The sequence below is a fragment of the Salvelinus fontinalis genome, chromosome 4 (assembly GCF_029448725.1).
Source record: "Salvelinus fontinalis isolate EN_2023a chromosome 4, ASM2944872v1, whole genome shotgun sequence".
Taxonomy (NCBI): Eukaryota; Metazoa; Chordata; class Actinopteri; order Salmoniformes; family Salmonidae; genus Salvelinus; species Salvelinus fontinalis.
Genome location: NC_074668.1, coordinates 27,765,742 through 27,786,481, shown reverse-complemented (window position 1 = coordinate 27,786,481; position 20,740 = coordinate 27,765,742). Strand labels below are relative to the sequence as shown.

At 42.6% G+C, this 20,740-nt stretch overlaps 1 protein-coding gene across 10 annotated transcripts in view; it reads right to left on the bottom strand.

The window, feature by feature from the left end:
• The window catches only part of LOC129853455 (autism susceptibility gene 2 protein-like), a 412,695-nt gene that overhangs the window by 118,828 nt on the left and 273,127 nt on the right, over positions 1 to 20,740 (bottom strand). For all 10 annotated transcript variants that reach the window (XM_055919505.1, XM_055919511.1, XM_055919507.1 and 7 more), the window contains one exon: positions 20,074 to 20,103. In XM_055919505.1, the coding sequence (XP_055775480.1) occupies positions 20,074 to 20,103 (30 nt within the window). The remainder of the gene's footprint in view (positions 1 to 20,073; positions 20,104 to 20,740) is intronic.

Below are 20,740 nucleotides of genomic sequence, written 5' to 3'. Positions count from 1 at the left end.
TTTGTATAGGTACTGTATTTATATGTAAAACTTACCCATGTTCTCTTACCGACAACCCTCCACCTCAGCACCACCACCAGATATAATAACCTTATAAGGCCCGTCATTGGTTGGAACTCATTTGGGGGAGGGGGCTTTCGATGCCAGCAGCCCCACATAGGGCTCCGCATAGGGCTACCTACCATCACATCATCTGGCTCTGAGGATCATTTCCCAATATAAAATGTTATATTGCATTCCGTCTATTCAGCCTGTACTAGACCTTGGTAGAGTGTGCAAAGCTGTCATCAAGGCAAAGGGTGGCTACTGTGAAGAATCTCAAATATAAAATCTATTTTGATTTGCTTGTCACTTTTTTGGTTACTAAATGAATCCATATGTGTTATTTCATAGTTTTGATGTCTTCACTATTCTACAATGTAGAAAATAGTAAAAAAATAAAGAAAAACCCTTGACTGAGTAGGTGTGTCCAAACCTTTGACTGGTGCTGTATTCAACATTTAGTTGCGGTGAACGAATGTTCACACCCCTGTTTTGGTATCGTTGGCTAGGTAGCTAGCTAACAAAATGGCATTAGGACGTGAGCTAGCTAACGATAGCTGTTTGAAGTAGCCAGCTAGCTAAGTGTTGAAGTCAGCTATTGTTTGGCTCAAGCTAGCTAGCTAATTTACATTTACATTTTAGTCATTTAGCAGACGCTCTTATCCAGAGCGATTTATGGGAGCAGTTAGGGTTACGTGATTAGCTCAAGGGCACATTGACATATTTTTCACCTAGTCTGCTCGGGGATTCGAACCAGCGACCGTTTGGTTACTGGCCTGCTAGTAGATAACGCAATGACTGGAAGTCTATGGGTAACGCTAGTTAGCATTGGCTCGCGAAACTACTACTATAAAAATGGTATCCATAAGATAGCAATTCGTTGGTTCATATTGGGCCCGTGGGAGCGATAAATTATACATTTATTAAAAACTGTTGCACCTACAAACGTATTCAGTCCGACAAAAGTCCAATGGTCACCGTATGGACGCTGTAGTCTCATTTTAATCCATGGTCTAGAATTTCAGCTAGATGGGGCAAAAAAATGTCTGAAACTCAAATGCTAATGACCCTGTAAAAAAATCTGGTATGTGGTTCTCGGTAACAGCTGAATGGATCATGACGAGAGGCAGGCATTGTGTTGTGTACCTCCAATCAAGTTGATCTGCATATTGGCTTAGATGTGATTGTAGGTTTGAATTGAACATTGAGCAACAACTTATGTCTACAGTATTATAGTACTGTATATAATACTGTATACTGATAGCATAACATACATCAATTCAATCTCCTCTCTTGAGCTGCCATAACTTCTCCTCAACCTCTGCATTAACACAGAAAACTCTATACAATTCTAGTCACTACTTCGCCATTTTGGATCTCAGTGGCAAGTCAGTGACTGCTCCTCCATCTTGAATCTGTGGCCTTGGCTCTCTGTGCCCAGTCACTGCTCCACCCTCTATGCCCAGACTACTATTTCTGTCCCTGACCCTGTCAGCCGCATGGATACACAGCATCGCATATCTGATTAATAATCAGCTGGGCTCATTCTGCGTCAGAAAGAGCTAAAAGCCTAATGAAATCACGCAGGAATTAAGTCGTTAAGGGGCTAAACACTGGTTCTTGGCTCATCGTAATGAGCATGGAAAGGAAAGCGGGAAGGAACCCCCCTGCCGCACAGCCAACCCCCCCCCCCCCCCCCCCCCCCCCTCTTTGTAAAGCTACTCCGGAGGCTTTCATCCAGCCTTTAAAAAAAAAGCTCAACTGAGAGAAGTCCTTCTTTAAAAATAAATATGGTGAGGGGGGTTGAGGTAGCTGGGGTGAACTTAACAAGCAGGGATCTTACAGATTTTAAAGGTACTGCTAAAAATGTATGGAGGCATGCTTGGACGGAGGCCACGGAGAACAGCTTGGCCAGCTGAGCAACATCACAGTGGGATACCTAATAAGCCCCACGCAATTTTTCACCCATATTTTAGCAATAAAAAAGCAGTTAAAAACCCCACCAACAGCCGCTGTACTGCTTGCCATCTGGAGCCCTCTTTCATTTTATAATCCAACTGTCATTAAAATACTTTTTGGCAGTTTACAGCTCGTTTTCTCTGTTCAGATGTGGAACGAATCTTCAGACACTCCTCTGATCAAAGTGCTCTCTCGTCGACAGCAGACAGAAAACTTACCACCCTCGGGCTACCAGAGTCCTATCTGGGGTTACCGCCTTAATTATTTATTTATTTTCACAGTTATTTATTTATCAGCATGCACACTCTCCCACCAGAGGCCGGGTCAACTCTGAAGCCTGCCCTTCCTTCCTCCCTCCCCTCCTCCCTTCTCTCTCCGCAGTAATAGTGTATTTTCAGTGGGTAGATGAGTCTCTTGTCTTAAAAGCTTTGTGATCTGCGGCTGCTCTATCTCCAAGACTATGGCTCTGGCCCCACATTAATTTCCAGCTCAACAGTAGTAATTTATGTGTTATTCTCTGGCTTGAACGAACGGCCTTGGTACAACCATATTTTCTCCCTCCATCCACAATGAGTATTCATCACACTGTCATTCCAAAATAGCTACTACCCTACTGCTTGCCGGGTTTTCATTTGTATGCAACTCTAGCTCGGCGTGAGTGTCTGCAGGCGATTTTTTTATTATTATTATTTACTCTATAAGAGGTGCTCTTTGGAGCAAAATGGAGTTATCAAATAATGACACGCGGCTCGCTCGCCTATCTAGCGGATTTCAATCCAGCCTTTGATTTGAATTATTGATCCGATTTCCGCTGCAGATCTCCGATGGAGCGGAGCGACAAACAATGCCGTGTCGTGAGGTTGGTTGAATATTTATGGAGCATAAAAGCTTTCCTATACAAATCATCCAGGGACTAACAACACGACAGGCTTCTCAACAGGGTGACATGATATCTGCCTCCATTGACATCTCGTTCGGCAGCTTTTTCTTTCTCAATATACAGCTACAGTATTATTGGTTATTCAAATCATATTTCAAATCACTGGAAAACTATGTATTCTGTATTTGATTTCTAACCCTTTTGCCTTAGTTGGGAAAGCTGACACACTAACATAGTCATAAAATGACTCGCTGCTTCTAAATGACTATTTATGAATTGTCTGATGAACTTCACATTGACTGTAACACAATAACATGATAACTGTTGACGCCACTTGGAGAGGGGTGATGGGAACAGGTCAAGTCAACCCGGTGGTGGATCTCTTCTGGATCACCCCACGCTGAGGCATTCACCATGTGCCCACGCATTACTGGTATGCAGCCCAGCAACCATGAGTGAGTGTGTGTGTGGCCTGTTGATGTGGCAGAAGCGCATGGCGTTAATATTCTGACCAGGTGTTGATTGAGCCCCCCTAAAGCCAGTGACGCACGTCGCCCCTTTTTTGGCACCCGTCCCGCCGCCGTCAGAGCATGGGGCATATTCAGGCTGTCAGAGCTATGTGTTAGATCTTCTCAGTGCCTCCCTTGCTGTCTTGGCCAGTTGGTCCTTTGCCACGCCGCCACTCAACCATCCCCCTCCGGCAGCATCACGGGTCCCTGGGCCGGAGCAGGTTTAGTGCTAATGAAGTAAAATGTATTTAAATCGAGGCCCGTATAGGCTGTGTCTGTGGTGTCGGCAGGGTGGCTATTTTAATGCCAGCTAGGCCAGTCCTCCGCCATGGCTGGCTCTGACTCCGAAACTCACTCAGACACCCAATTGTAAGGGTTCGCTAGCATAGCACTGTGCTGTTTGTCAAAGCCAGAAACGGACATGCAAATCAGGTTAGATTACACCAATGAATCCATCGTGGGTGACAACTTGTTGGAGTGATAAAAGTCAAAGTAAAGTAGCATGGCGGGATGGAGTGGGGAGAAAAATGTTCTCGCATAAAAGTTAAAGGAGAGGCCAGGTGCACCACATCATTAAAGATGGCCCCCTGAAAGAGGGAAAGAGCTGGCAAATGAACATGAGTGGCAGGCATCGTTAGTACCTGCTTCCCTCTTCCCCCCTGCGCCTCTAAATCCCCTATAAAGTTTTATGTAGGTCTCTTTGATACAATAATTATTTTTTCCTGTAATCTTTCAAGCCCTGCACCTTTTCCCCTGGCTGCCGCAGATCAAAGGCAGCTGGTTTTGCGCATGAGGGACTGAGTCGCTGGGTTTCTACTTCAATTGAAGGCAGCTGGCTCTGTGTGTTCTGGTCCTGATCTCAGCACTGCTCTTCCAGATCTCTACTCTACTCCCTCTCTGCCCGCCAGCTCCCCACATCACACACATACACCCACGGAAAGTTCCCCTCTAAGGCCAAAGCGACTTAAGGGGGAGAGCAGGCTTGAGGTTTTGGCGTTCCCTACCCTCCACAGGCATCTGGGTGTTTAGATTAAGTCAGAGATGTTCAAGTGGTTGGTGGAGTGAAGACAGACGGGAGGTTTTCCTTTCTCACTGAGAGAGAGGTAGAGTGAGTGAGAGAGAGAGTGAGAGTGAGAGTGAGAGTGAGTGAGTGAGTGAGAGTGAGTGAGTGAGTGAGTGAGTGAGTGAGTGAGTGAGTGAGTGAGTGAGTGAGTGAGTGAGTGAGTGAGTGAGTGAGTGAGTGAGTGAGTGAGTGAGTGAGTGAGAGAGAGAGAGAGAGAGAGAGAGAGAGAGAGAGAGAGAGAGAGAGAGAGAGAGAGAGAGAGAGAGAGAGAGAGAGAGAGAGAGAGAGAGAGAGAGAGAGAGAGAGAGAGAGAGAGACTGGACAGCGTGCTCTCCTCTGCTCCTGGTTTATTGTCCGTCATAATCATTATGTGGGGTTCGGTTAGTCAGATCCCCCTTACAGGACCCCGTTGCGGTTCACTGAGTCCATTAATGTCAACAAGCCCAACATAATTGGCCATGTCCTGTAAGGGAAACCAGCGAGTAAACAGAGACAAAATACAGAGCTTCAAAAAATAATTATGGCCCATGCCTCCGCTCTATTAATGTGTGTTTATTTCCCTATAAAATATAAAACTGTAAGGCTCAACGTGCTGTTTGGCTGACTGGCCTCTGTCTGTTAAGGGATTTCATGCTCTTTCAACACTCCTTTCTGAGCACCACGGGGTTAGGTTGGTCTGGGTTCCATACATTGATGTGTTCCAGGGCCAAAAAGAAAAGGTCAGTTTCTTCAGGGAAACATTATCCACGATGGCACAGATTACTAATAACAATGGGGAATTCTATTTTTGTCCCTGATTGCGTATGCCATTTGCAGGAAAGGAAAAATAAGTCCTGTTGCATTAGGGAAGTTTCTCTGGACAAGCCAACGGCTGGGACAGGGCTCAGTCACAGGCAGCATCCCAAAAGGCACCCTATTCCCTATATAGTGCATTTGGCTTTGGTCAAAAGTAGTGCAGTATGTAGGGAATAGGGTGCCATTTGGGACTCACCCACAGAGCTCCAAGCTCCGTACAACACAAGGTCTGCCTTCCACTTCCAGCCAGAAGAAATGTGGAAGTAATTAGGGTCCACCGATGTTTATTGAATAAAAAAGACACTTAGGCATTATGTTTATGCAAGATCAGAAACATTCAAATCTGACACACTCATACATATTTTTTTTCTCTACTGAGAGGACATCTGCAACCAATATGGACTAAATGTTTATTTTATTACTGATGTGGAAAAATGTTTATAGTACTTGGCTTGTTATTCAAACGCGGGCCTTTGCGAAAACAATGGACGGGCTGCCATGATACTTGGACTGGACAATGGAACTCAGTTTAGCTATTACCGTGTGTGTGTGAGTTTACCTGAGTTGTACGAGTTTTAATCTCTGTCAACACTCTGTTGTAAATGAGAACGTGTTCTCAACTTGCCTATCTGGTTAAACAAAGGTAAAATAAATAAAACACATTACAAAACGAAAATGTAAAAAAATAAAAATAATTATGACATAAAACCTCCACAGCTATTCTGTTTGATGTTAGAGGTGAACCAGCTGTATCACTAGGAGATCAAAGAGAGATGATCTCTTGTGGAAAATTGTAAAATCGACAATCCCACTTGGCCCTGGCAGAAAATTCTTCAGACTATTACAGTACAGGGCATTGGTTCTGAGATGGGAAATTGGTATTTGAAGAACCTCTTCTAAAGTGGAGCAGGTGAGGGTGTAGGACAAGAGGACAAGTACGCAGCGAAACTTGAAGTTCATCCAGGCAAGAATAATTTCCACAATGACTATGATCATAAGCTGTCTCTCTACTGCACCAGAGCACGGACACGTTGTTCTGAAAAGGTTAGAGGTAGGGCCTACTCTATGGCTGGGAAATTGGAAAGAGTGCGTGTTATGATTTCCAAAGAACAAAAGCCTGAATACCTGTTTTAACACCCCCTGCCAAAGTAAACGCCACAAGAACAAAGAGGACAGAGCTAAACAGAGAGATAAACTTAGCTTCTAGATTTGACACTTTCCCACGTAGCCATGCAAAGATAATTGTTTTATCAGTCACAGGTTTCTGTTTACATAAATTACGTTCATGTCAAAGTAACCTTTAGAAAGGAATCCAGAGTAGTATATTCAGCCAGTGGAATGAATGCAATAGCTTTGGTAGTGGCATCATTGCTGGTACTGTCACTCTTTCTGTGACATGCATTGATAGTGACATACAGGCTTTGCTGCTATCAGTTGGCTGTGTCATTGGTTTGCCTGGCCCTGCAGGGGACAGAAGACATCCTCCGCGTCACCCACCTTGTCAAGACACCACAGGGTTTTAATTATATGCTTAATTTGCCTGCCACCCACCCCGCACCCCACCCACCCCCCACCCCACCCCTCAAATTATTCCCTGTCTGAAAATGTTCATACAGTAAATGTCAAGACAATTAGCCAAATCGTTTCGGAAAGGTCTACGCAGGTACACCTAAGTACTAGGCATAATAGTTTTTCTTAAAATGATCAAATTCAGATTTAAAATGTGCCACTTAGCAGACCACTACTCAGATTTCGATTCAGTCAGAAAGAAGAAGAATGAACTGTGCTCTAAAATCACCACATAGTTGTGATGCACTAAATGTACAACAGATGTATCTCTTGACAACCAGAAAAAAAACACAGACTTAAACCGGATAAACTAGAGAAGAGAGAACATTGCAAACAGCCCAATATAAATGAAACAGAAGAGTGTTTCCAGACCACTGTAATTGCTACAGCTATAACATCATGACACCAGCTGATGAAAACACAGCCTTTTCCAGAGGCAGCCACGGTTCATCACATAGAGGAAGAAAGAGAGGGGGAGAGAGAGAGAGAGAGAGAGAGAGAGAGAGAGAGAGAGGGAGAGAGAGAGAGAGACAGACAGAGAAAGCGAGATAGAGAGAGAGAAAGAGAGACAAAGGCGGGGAGGAGAGGAGAAAAATGACATCTCCATATTAAAGCCTCTGTTGCCGGTGTCAGTTATAATTTGGTGCTGCCTGTGGGGACCGGAATTAAACTAGTCAGCTCTGGTCTGATCTCATTCGTCCTCCATTTTGAATCTGCTTAGAAGAATCCCAAGCTGGGGGGAATATTGCTGGCAAATTGGTTTTAAATTAAAGGAGGTGGCAAGGCATTCTGCTTCCTCAGCTCTTTCCCAGGTGCACTTAATCTAATTTCATTAAGGAGATGAGGACGGATGATCACTTGTGTCGAAACATTAAGTCGGTCAATTTTTTCCCACATGAAAAACTATTAGGGCTGTCAGCGACCTGGTGGGTGGGCTGTTTGTTATTGAATATGAGGAGTCTGGGAAAGAACCTGGGCTTCACAGGGGTTGGGGGAATGGAAGAGGGATGTGGGGGGGGGGCTGGGTGATATAAGGGGGCCAGAGGCACAGACATTGCCATTCCTTTTTCCTTTTCTCTGACATGGGCGAGAGAGCGAGAGAGGGAAGAAAGCAACACACAGACAGATAGAGGAGAGAGAGAGAGAGAGAGTGAGATGGACGAAAATATGACAAAATCCTCTGAGAGGGGAAGAGAGATAATAAAACTGAAAGAGATAGGAAGAAAGCGAGAGGAAGAAGAAGGGGGAGGGGTAGAGTGGGTGTGTTCCGTAATTCCATAGACACGGTGCTCCGTATGTAGGTGCATGCTACCTTAAGACACACTCCCCAGATACATCACCTAGGAGGACACTACCTGACGAGCCATTACTGATAAGCTCTCAGAAACACTCGTCTCTGTGATACACCATTCATTCCCTATACCGGGAGATAAGGGAGCGAGGAATTAATGTGTCAATCAAGTCAGCGTTGTGCCGTCCTGTCAAGCGAGTATTGAAACCATTAAAGAGCTGTAGCAGGGATGTGGTAATAGTCCCCTGGGAGAGAGGAGAGAGGCAGTGAGAGACTCAGACAGATACAGTTACTGCTGAATGACTGCCTGCCTGCCTGGAAAATAGAAGCAAATGGAATTAGACGACCTGGGTGTCTACACTGGGCGAATGAGCATTACGCCATCGCTGCAGAGCCATGACAGGGCAGGCCAGCCACTGTGTTAGCTAAGACTGGTAAAGAGAAGAGCACTGGAGTAGCATATTAGAGGCTAATGCTAGTATTCCTGACATGGAGAAGAAAGACAGAGAGCCATGATGTTATTTGCTAAAGAACACAGAGGAAATTGGACGAGCAGCGGCGCAGACAGGCAGGCGAGCTCAGCATAATAGAGATAGGACGACACTTCAGGGCAGTTTTTGAAAACAGAGAGAGGAGGACAAATCCCGCCTTTTTTCTCTTCCTCTTAAATGAAAGAAAATGACCCTCTTCACTTTAAGTAGCATGAACGCAGACATGAGAAAAGTTGATGCCTCCCGGGTGGCGCAGCAGTCTAAGACACTGCATTTCAGTGCTCGAGGCATCACTACAGACCCTGGTTTAATTCCAGGCTGTATCACAACTGGCTGTGATTGGAAATCCCATTGGACGGCGCATAATTGGCCCAGCGTCGTCCGGGTTAGGGTTTGGCCGGGGTAGGCCTTCATTGTAAATCATAATTTGCCTAGTTAAATAAAGAAAAAAGAAAATGTAGCTACAAATAAACGTAGAATCCTCATAGCCTACATGTTGTTTTACTACGTAAAAGCACATAGATGTATATGAAACGGTAAGCAAAAACATTGAATTTGGTCATATGCAGAAATGTGCCTTTGTCACGCCCTGACCTTAGAGATCCTTCTTATGTCTCTAAGAACCAGCACTTTTACTTTAAATGTTGATTAATTCTTAAGTCTAAAATATTGAATTTGGCCTTTACTACCACAGAGAAATGCACTGATTAACACATTTATATACGGTAAAAAAGACAGTCAAAAAATAAATAAGAAACAAAGTTAAGTGTTTATCATAATTATATCTAGGAGATATAAGAAAGCTCAGGATTACTATTATTTATTTTTTTACACATACAGTACCAGTCAAAAGTTTGGACACACCTACTCAGTTTAGGGTTTTTTTATTTTTATTTTTTTATTATTTTCTACATTGTAGAATAATAGTGAAGACATCAAAACTATGAAATAACACATATGGAATCATGTAGTAACCATAAATGTGTTAAACAAATCAAAATATATTTGAGATTTGAGATTCTTCAAAGTAGCCACCCTTTGCCTTGATGACAGCTTTGCACACTCTTGAGAATGAATAATGAATTGGTCTGCCATGTAGCATGTTTCTGTCTATAACATGAGCTGCAAAGTAGCTGCTTTTTAGGAAGATATCATGAAGAACTGCAAAATGTAGCTTCTGATGACAGTGATGGGGAAAAAACGGTGATCAACAGTGTTGTTGTCATGGAAAAGAAGTTGACTGAGTTTTAAAATCAGTGGAATGCCTGGTGGAAGCAGAGTATGATAGCTAAGGAGATGGAGAAAATTCTGTCATTTGATTGCAAATATGCGAAGGGAGTTGAAAAGAGAACACAGAAGGCTGTTGTATAGAACACCTGTCTCCGGATTACATCTTCAAACTAGGGGCAGCCATGCCATTCGTGACAGAGAGGGAGAAGAGTTCATCCATCTATACGGGTAAGTCTAGCTAGCTACATTTTCAGATATAAGTAAAAAAAATTGTCATTAAGTCACTTTCATTGCAAGTCAAAGTGTACTGTTAGCTAGCTAGCTAACGTTAGCTGGCTGGCTCGCTAGCTAACATTACGTGTATGATCTATGTATTAATATTTTTCGTATCTCAGAAATCCATTTGCATTGCTAGTTATAGCCTAATGTTAGCTGGCTAGCTAACATCGAAACTAGTTGGTTAGCTTTAACTACCTGCAGATTCATGCATGGTGGCTAGCTGTGACAATCAGTTTGTATTGCTAGTCGTATGGGTTGAGATTTTTGCTGCGTTCAAAACAACTGGGAACTCGGAAATCTTCGACTTCCGATTTCAGTGCGTTCAAGACAACTGGGGACTCCGACTGGGAAAAACAGTTTTGAACGGTCAGCCAACTCGGAATTCCAACTTGGGAACTCGGGCCTCTTTCTAGAGACCCGACTTTCCGACCTGATGATCACTGGTGTCATGATTTGACTTCATATTTTTCCAAGTTCCCAGTTGTTTTGAAAGCAACATTAGGTTAATTGTTTAGCTATCTAGCTACATTTCTAAACAAAAGATTCCACTTTGCCAGATGATTACATGACCCATCAAGTTAACCAGGTGTGTCTGGGGGTGATTATTGTCATCTATTGTATTTTATGAACATTTGTACATGTCTAAACAATAGTGACTCAACCACTTAGCTAGATGTGGCTGGGGGATGGTTTCTTTCACACGACCCATCAATTTGGACAGGTGAGGCTGAGTAAGAATCATCTAATAATTATCAAATATTTATACAATATATATCTGGACACTATTTTTGATATTGCTAATATGCAAATATGCAAGTAACCATTTCACCCTACCGTTTACACTTTCTGTATCCAGTGCATGTGACAAATACACTTTTATTTGATATAGTGTGTGTTTACTAGAAACATTTATGCGAAGAACAACATGACCTGCACCAAAATTGGATTAAGATATTGGCCAAGGACTAGATAAAGTGTATTTTTGCTACTACTTTCACCACTTTTAGTCTTGAAATCTTTGGTTGTTTACATTACTACCTTACTCCCTCTGTTTAGCACATGGCCTCACATGTGAATCCTTTTAAGAGATGGGTGGGGCTAATGCTTAAGAGGTTGTGAATGAATGTGTGTAGACAAAGAAGAGCTCTCCAGTAGGTGTACCAAAACATTCCAGTGCCAGTTTCTTAAAAGTATGGTTACAAGTTCATCAACTTTCAAAGCAGAATTACTTTCCCATTGTTCCTCAACTGCAGTGTATGATATACCATTTTCTAGCTCGGAGTCTCTATTTTTATCTAATGTAACAAACAATATTTTAGACCGAATTGAGCCGCTCAGTCACATATTTAACCCCTTTTTTGGGTAGGCACAAAACTACCTTCATACTTCCATATATTTTTTAGAACCGGTACCAGTTACGTTTAGATGAGTCCTAGAACCGGTGCGTCAATCGACTATAGAGGGTTAATGTCCACTTTCCCTGCAAAAATAAACGTAATAAAGTAAATTAACACATACAGTATCTGATTCCCAATTACATTAAATATTGTTAAAAATAAATTGAGTGGCTAAGTTGGTGACGTCCTGTTTGATCAAACATCAACCTTAGACAAACAGTGCCATTGAGGAACAGATTTTAGTGTAAAACAGGCTAATGGGTAACACATGCTTTGTATGAACCACTCGGCAGACATAAATAATATGTTATCAATAGAGTCACAGAGAGCCGCCCGCCCAGAATAGGATGAGTTGAACTCATTTGACCCTGATACAATCTAATGGGCCCTTCATATTCCACTAAAACGCCTGTGACAGTACAACAGGGTTTGTTTACACACAGGCCCTTCTGTTGTGGAGGCAATTCTTCAAGCACGCGGTTAGCCCTCTTCATGAACATTTCATTTAGCCAGGCTACAAACACACATGCATGCACGCCCGCACACACACCCACACACACACTTTAATAGTTGAAACAACACAGAGACTTCATTATGCTCTCCATAAAAGAGAAATCATCGTAATCATCTGAGCTACGCTTCAGGCCACAGCAGGGGGTTCTTCGGGGGGTTATTCAGGGTCAAGGATACTATTTCTGACTTTGAATACTGTTCATTGTCAAACATTATGTTCGGATAATGGAGGAAAATTACACATTTCTTTAAACAGAGGGCTAGGCTCCATGGAGGAAATACAAGCGATGAGAAAACAATCTGAGTAGGCCTGTAGACCTATATCTGGGGTAGGCACAGCCAGGCAGGTGAATCTACATAAACATCCCCACTGACAGCATAGGACTCAGATAGAGGTTACCTTGCAATCTCAAGAAAACCAACACGGGAATACATTGGAATACATCTGCAGTCTTATCTGTTGTGTGTTTGAATATGATGGTTTTACGACATGCCCGTATCTACCCAGGCTGGCCTGCAATACCATACACCAGCCTGGCTACCAGACAGTTTTATTCAAATAACTGTAACTGATTGCACCAAACGGGCACACCTGCAAGCAATATTCTAATTGATGTAATCTGTTAAATCCTGACAATGTGGGTGTTCAGGTGGCTGCTGATTTGAACTGAACGAAAGCAGCCATTGTTGGCAGCACCTGTTGCAGTTAACATGCTAGAAATTAAACAGACAGAGTTCTTGTAAGTGTGGCCAATTACAAATGACAGTGTTTGTCTTTCCTTCATGAAAACCAATTTTACACTGGTGATTTGACTCCACTGATGGCTTGTCAAGATTGATTTTTCCCCATCTCTCTCTGACCCCCATCATTCAATTTTCTATGGATGCCACTCTGTCATCTTGATGGAAGTTAATAATCCTCTCCATTTCCTCGATCTAGAAGAGGTCCGTTTACTACGGTCCTTACTCAAACACAGACATTCTTTTTTAGCTCATGGTGCTCTTTCAGAGAGGAGTACTTTAGGAATTCACAACAGCCCCACTGTGATGTGCGTCAGCACTGTCTGGTTTCTATGGACAGTGGCACATTTTCCCCAGGCCCCATGGACTGCCTGGTATGAGTTAACTACCGCCAGTCAAGTCCAGAGACTACTGCACTCACATGGACCAACCCCACCCCATTCCCTATGCGTTCACTGAATAGATAAAAAAAGAAAGAAAATCTGACAGATTAGCCTTACTGGAGAAAGATAGAAAGAGAGAAAACACACTCTTTGAATTTCCAGCAACTCAGTAATTGCTTCCACATGTTGTGAACAACACGTACATAGTTAAAACAACCCCCTGACATAAAACATATGGCATTCCTATTTCAAATTAGCAATGAACCTACCATGTGGCAGGTGTAGGAGGTAGGGGTGTGGACAGACAGAACAGCAAACAGAGAGGGAGGGTTGATCTGAGGATACAGAGGTGGGGGTGGGGGGCTTCTGTCTGTAGAGTAGTTCCTTCCTCTCCCCTCCCCCTCCTCACCAATAGTGATGCCAGGGAGCTGTATGGAAACTGACAGGCCCTGAAAACTCCCTTCCCGTCATGTCAAACTGACGGGCGAGAGAGAGGCTCCCCTTCCCACACTCACTCATTCACTCACTTTTTGGTTCAATGAAGAGATAAAAGCCTATTGACTTGCCAAAGCTACAGTTCATGCAAATTATGCTGCTATCAATGTATTATTTATAGGGCGAGCGGAGCCGCAGACATTTCCACAGAACTGGGAGATAAGCTTACAGGAGATTAGGCATGCTATCTCATTCATTTACCAGGGAGTAATTGCTAAACTGTGGGGGAATTAAGATGTGTGAGGCTCCCATTGGTGGTTCATGGTGGAATGGCTGCAGGTGGTGGTGGAGGAAACCATAGATGAACAAGCCAGCCACCCAAGTAAACAAGTGTACAGTTGTGAAATTGATATTATTACAAATACTCTGTATAGACACTGGCCAACAGCTGTCAAACAGACTGACAGATGATTAATAACTGATGGCAACTTGGCAAATCTGCCATTTAACAACATAAAGACTGTGATACTGTACATGCTGCAATGCTATCCCTAGGATATTAGGGACATCAGTAGTGTATTTTCTGCATGAAATTAATTGGAATATGATACTCAAACCTACATAATAGAGTGATCAGTGACATTTATTATCTATATTTGCATCACAGTGTTGTACTGTATGTAAAATGTGATACATGTTGTACACAGTCTGAGGTTATCATTGAGGTTAAAGGAGTTGCAAATTGAAAGACGCAACATTCTCTTACACCTATAAAAGCAGTGTTATTATTTGCGTTGTGAAAAACTAATAATGGGAACATTTGAGTAAATGAGGGATACAAAGGGTATTGAAAGCAGGTGCTTCCACCCAGTTGTGGTTCCTGAGTTAATTAAGCAATTAACATCCCATCATGTATAAAAATGCTAGGCAGGCTATTATTTTGGTTACCATGGCTATGCCCCCATAGGATGACAATGATCCCATCCAAAGGGCACGAGTGGTAACTGAATGATTTAATGAGCATGAAAACAATGTTAACTATATGCCATTGCCGTCTCAGTCACCACAGTCATCACTTGTGGGAGATTCTGGAGCGGCAACAGAGACAGCGCTTTCCACCACCATCAACAAAACACCAAATGTGTTGCATCCCTCCAACAAGAGTTCCAGACACTTGTAGAATCTGTGCCAGAATGGCGCTGGAGTGTACAGTGTATAGCGTCCATTTTCCGAGTTCCTGACCAATTCCGCTATTTTGTGTGTATTTTTGCCCTGATCTTAACTCTTTTAGTACATAATGTGTCCGCCATCGTTTCCTACGACTGAAGAGATCTTCTGGACATCAGAACAGCCATCACTCACCTCGATTTGGATGAAGATTTCAACTTCAACGAGTCGGCGGCACAGGACATACTGCTCACCCCGGCCCAGGCACTAATCCCTGACACTCGGAAGAAAAAGAGACGGCGATATAGAGGCTTATGTGAGCTGTAATATCCTATGTTTCTCGGAAACGTGGATGATCAAGGACATGGATAATATACAATCGGCAGGACAGAACGGCAGTGTCAGGTAAGCTCAAGGGTGTGGTGTGTATCTCTTTGTTAAAAACAGCTGGTGTGCGATCTCTAAAATTAAGAAGTCTCGAGATTCTGCTCACCAGAGTTAGAATACTTTATGATAGCTGTAAACTACACTGAACAAAAATATTAACGCAACATGTAAAGTGTTGGTCCCATGTTTCATGAGCTGAAATAAAATATCCCAGAAATGTTCCATACGCACAAAAATGTATCTCAAATGTTGTGCACAAATTTGTTTACATCCCTGTTAGTGAGCTTTTCTCCTCTGCCAAGATACCCCATCCACCTGACAGGTGTGGCATATCAAGAAGCTGATTAAACAGCATGATCATGACACAGTTGCACCTTGTGCTTGGGACAATAAAAGGCCACTCTAAAATGTGCAGTTTTGTCACACAACACAATGCCACAGATGTTCTGAGGGAGTGTGCAATTGGCATGCTGACTGCAGGAATGTCCCCCAGAGCTGTTTGCCAGCAAATTTAATGTTAATTTCTCTATCATAAGCTGCCTCCAACATCATTATAGAGAATTTGGCAGTCCAAACGGCCTCACAACCGCAGACCATGTGTAACCACGCCAGCCCAGGACCTCCACATATGGTATCTTCACCTGCGGGATCCTCTAAGACCAGCCACCCAGACAACTGATCAAACTGTGGGTTTGAACAACCAAAGAATTTCTGCACAAACTGTCGGAAACAGTTTCAGGGAAGCTCATCTGCGTGCTCGTTGCTCGTTGCTCATTGCTCAGTGCTCGTTGCTCAACAGGGTCTTGACCTGACTGCAGTTCGGCGTTGTAAACAACTTCAGAGGGCAAGTGCTCACGTTCAATAGATACTGGCACCCTGGAGAAGTGTGCTCTTTACTGGTGAATCCCGGATTCAACTGTACCGGGCGGATGGCAGACAGTATGTATGGCGTCGTGTGGGCGATCGGTTGTCTGAGGTCAACGTTGTGAACAGAGTGCCCCATGGTGGCGGTGGGGGAAAGCATAAGGTACGGACAACAAACACAATCACATTTTATCGATGGCAATTTGAATTCACAGAGATACCGTGACGAGATCCTGAGGACCATTGTCGTGCCATTCATCCACCGCCATCGTCTCATGTTTCAGCATGATAATGCACGGCCCTATGTCGCAAGGATCTGTACACAATTCCTAGAAGCTGAAAATGTTCCAGTTCTTCCATGGCTTACAAACTGACCAGACATGTCACCCATTGAGCATGTTTGAGATGCTTTGTATCAACATGTACGACAGCATGTTCCAGTTCCCGTCAATATCCTTGGTAGAGGAGCGGGAAAACATTTCCACGGGCCACAATCGCTAGCACAGAATAAAATAGGTTCCGGGACTCATCTGATGACATTGAGGAGTTTCACACATCAGTCACCAGCTTCATTAATAAGTGCATCGATGACGTCGTCCCCACAGTGACCGTACAGGGTAGAGCTGCCACTTTCAAAGAGCGGGACACTAACCCGGACGCTTATAAGAAATCCCGCTACACCCTTCGACGAACCATCAAACAAGCAAAGCATCAATACAGGACTAAAATCGAATCCTACTACACCGGCTCTAACGCTCGTCGGATATGGCAGGGCTTGCAAACTATCACGGATTACAAAGGGAAATCCAACCGTGAGCTTCCCTGTGACCCGAGCCTACCAAACAAGCTAAATTCCTTCTATGCTTGCCTTGAGGCAAGCAACACTGAACCATGTGTGAGAGCACCAGCTGTTCCGGATGCGAGTAAGACAGGGTAACAATCACAAGGCCGCAGGGCCAGACGGATTACCAGGATGCATACTCAGAGCATGCACTAACCATCTGGAATGTGTCTTCACTGACATTTTCAACCTCTCCCTGACCCAGTCTGTAATACCTACTTGTTTCAAGCAGACCATCATAGTCTCTGTGCCCAAGAACACCATGGTAAACTATCTAAATTACTATCACCCTGTAGTACTCACATCTGTAGCCATGAAATGCTGGTCATGGCTCACATCAACACCATCATCCCAGACACCCTGGACCCACTCCAATTTGCATACCGCCCCAACAGATCCACAGATGACAGAATCTCTATTGTACTCTCTATTGGAACGCTGGTCACTTTAATAATGTTTACATACTGTTTTATGTATGGATGCCTGATGAAGACCTGAGGGTCAGAATGTTGTTACATAAAAAAATCCCCTGAGAGCATGAGCAGCAGTGTACAGCGTTTTCCTGTCTGTTTTCCAGGAGTTTGCCTACAACTCCAGCACCTGCTGAAAGTACCTGGATGTGCGTATGTTCTTCAGCTTTTGTACATACTGTTTTACTCATTTCATATGTATATAGTGTATTCCTGTCAATGCCTTCCTATTCAACTATTGCTGTATATATATATATACTATTCTATCCTACATATTCTAAATATTCTATCCACATACGCACCAAGTCTGGAACCAACAGGACCCTGAACAGCTTTCACCCCAAGCCATAAGACTGCTAGGTTGTTAGTTACAGTGTCTTCAGAAAGTATTCAAACCCCTCGACTTATTCCACATGTTGTATTACAGCCTGAATTTTTGTCCCAGGCATCTACACACAATACCCCATAATGACAAAGTGAAAACATGTTTTATTGAAATTAAATATCTCATTTACATACGTATTTACACCCCTGAGTCAATACATGCTAGAATCTCCTTTGGCAGTGATTACAGCTACAATTGTTTCTGGGTAAGTCTCTAAGCACTTTGCACACCTGGATTGTACAATATTCTTTTTTAAATTCTTCAAGCCCTGTCAAGTTGGGTGTTGATCATTGCTAGACAGTCATTTTCAAGTCTTGCCATAGATTTTCAGGCCGATTCAATTCAAAACTGTAACTAGGCCACTCAGGAACATTCAATGTCATCTGTACATACATTTTTCTATTTTTCTTTAGTGTTATTGACTGTGCGTTTGTTTATGTGTAACTCTGTGTTGTTATTTTTGTCGCACTGCTGTGCTTTATCTTGGCCAGGTCGCAGTTGTAAATGAGAACTTGTTCTCAACTGGCCTACCTGGTTAAATAAACGTGAAATAAAAATAATAAAATACAAATCTTGTTTAACTACTCCAGTGTATATTTGGCCTTGTGTTTTAGGTTATTGTCCTGCTGAAAGGTGAATTTGTCTCCCAGTGTCTGTTGGATAGCAGACTGAACCAGGTTTTCCTCTAGGATTTTGTCTGTGCTTAGCTCTATTACGTTTATTTTTATACAGAAAAACTCCCTAGTCCTTGCTGATGACAAGCATACCCATAACATGATGCAGCCACCACCATGCTTGAAAATATGAAGAGTGGTATTCAGTGATGTGTTGTGTTGGATTCAGGACATAAAGTTAATTTCTGAAACACTATTATTGCACACAGTCCATGCAACTTACTATGTGACTTGTTAAGCAAATGTTTACTCCTGAACTTATTTAGGCTTGCCATAACAAAGGGGTTGAATACTTATTGACACAAGACATTTCAGCTTTCATTTTGTATTAATTAGTAAACATTTCGAAAAACATAATTTAAGTTTGACATTATAGGGTATTGTGTGCAGGCCAGTGACACAAAATCTTCAGGCTGTAACAAAACAAAATGTGGAAAAAGTCAAGAGGTGTGAAGGCACTGTAAATAGTTAACCAAATAGCTACCCGGACTATCTGCATTTAACCCTTTTTGCACCAACTTTTTTGACTCATCACATATGCTGCTGCTACTGTTTACTATCTGTCACTTTATGCCTACTTATACTGTATGTACATTAGGGGTGTACCTGACAACAACAAAAATATTGGTTGACCAATCAATACATTCTTTGCATTTTAGATGACTACTTCATGAAGCTGGTTGAGAGAATGCCAAGGATGTGCAAAGCTGTCATCAGGGCAAAGGGTGGCTACTTTGAAGAATCTCAAATCTATATTTTTTTGGTTACTACATGATTCCATATGTGTTATTTCATTACTTTGATGTCTTCACTACTTTTCTGCAATGTAGAAAATAGTAAAATAAAGAAAAAGCATGAGTAGGTGTGTTAAAACGTTTGACTGGTGCTGTATATGGATGATGTATAAAGCCAGGCACATTTAACAGTTAGGCTGTTGATTATAGACCTAAATAAGTTGGGGTTTCCTCTCTCCTCACTATTCTTAGACAATTAAGGCATGTAATATAACCATATACAGTTTCTGTAGCACATGTCTTAGAGTGATGCACTGTCCCATTCCCACGGCCTCCACAATGGATTAGTCTACAGGCGCCTTGTACACCTTGATTACATTTTTTTTTTGCTATATGCTTGACTAAAGAAATCTCGGTCGACCAACAGCTATCGACCAATCAATCAACTAAATGGGGTCAGCCCTAATGTACATATCTACCTCGATTATCTGGCAACCCTGCACATTGAATTGGTACTCCTTGTATATTGCCATGTTCATTATTAAGTGTTTTACTTTTCTATTATTTCTCTATTTTCTTTCTCTCTGCATTGTTGGGAAGGGCCCGTAAGTAAGCATTTCACTGTTAGTCCACAACTGTTATTTACAAAGCATGTAACAAATAACAGTTGATTTGACTGAATCTAAACTGTCCCACCAGCCTATAAGGACACTTTAAGTTGCGGTTTCCTTTATTTTGGCAGTTACCTGTGTGTTTTCCTTGCTAGTTTCTTTCTTTCTGTTACTTATCTGTAGGATGCAAATGCTCAACAGTAGTGGGACTAGCAGCATTGTCGGTCTGTTATAACTCCTCCTCTCACTTTAACAGAATGATGGTTCTTCTTCTTCTTCAGTCAGGAACTCAACATGTGTTACTCACAACTCCTCAAGTACACTTGATGTGTGTGGGGAAAGATAAACAGAAAAAAGTCTCACCTTGTCATCAACGTCACTCTCGCTGTCACACTGCAAGGGAAGAGAAAGGGGAAACATAAGGAATTATTCATTTGACCCCCCCCCCCGCCACCACCAACCTCATAATCAGTGCAGATGTTATTTCTATGGGAGACTTCTTGTTCAGTGGCAGCTTTCAACACAAATGAAGGTAGATGAAGGGAGAGAAAGTGTCGCGTTTGAGAGAGTTTTCCAGTTTCTAAAGGAGTACACAATACAATACAACAACGCTATTCTTGAGTTTCCTGTGCAAATACCATCGTTTACAAAAAGTGGAAAACAAATATCAGTATAGAGTGCACGAGTTGTCGAAGTGTCCATTTCGCAATCAACAGAAAATTGTCCTTCACTCTTTTGATTAGAATATGAATTGTGCTTTCCACACATCATCAGATCGCCATATCCTATAACCAACATTCTCCATTAGTATGTTTAACATGAATGTATTTCACATTTGGTTATTAAAAAGGGACTAAAACTTTTGAAATGCAAATGTGCAATTATGACCACAATGTATATAACCACTTGTCTCCTGTATGGCTAGCATTCCTTTATAAGGCACACAAGCTGATCTCTCATTTAATCTCTACTTCCATTTCTCACGTTCATTAGGTGTTAATAGTGAATAAATGCTCCTCCAGGCCGCTCC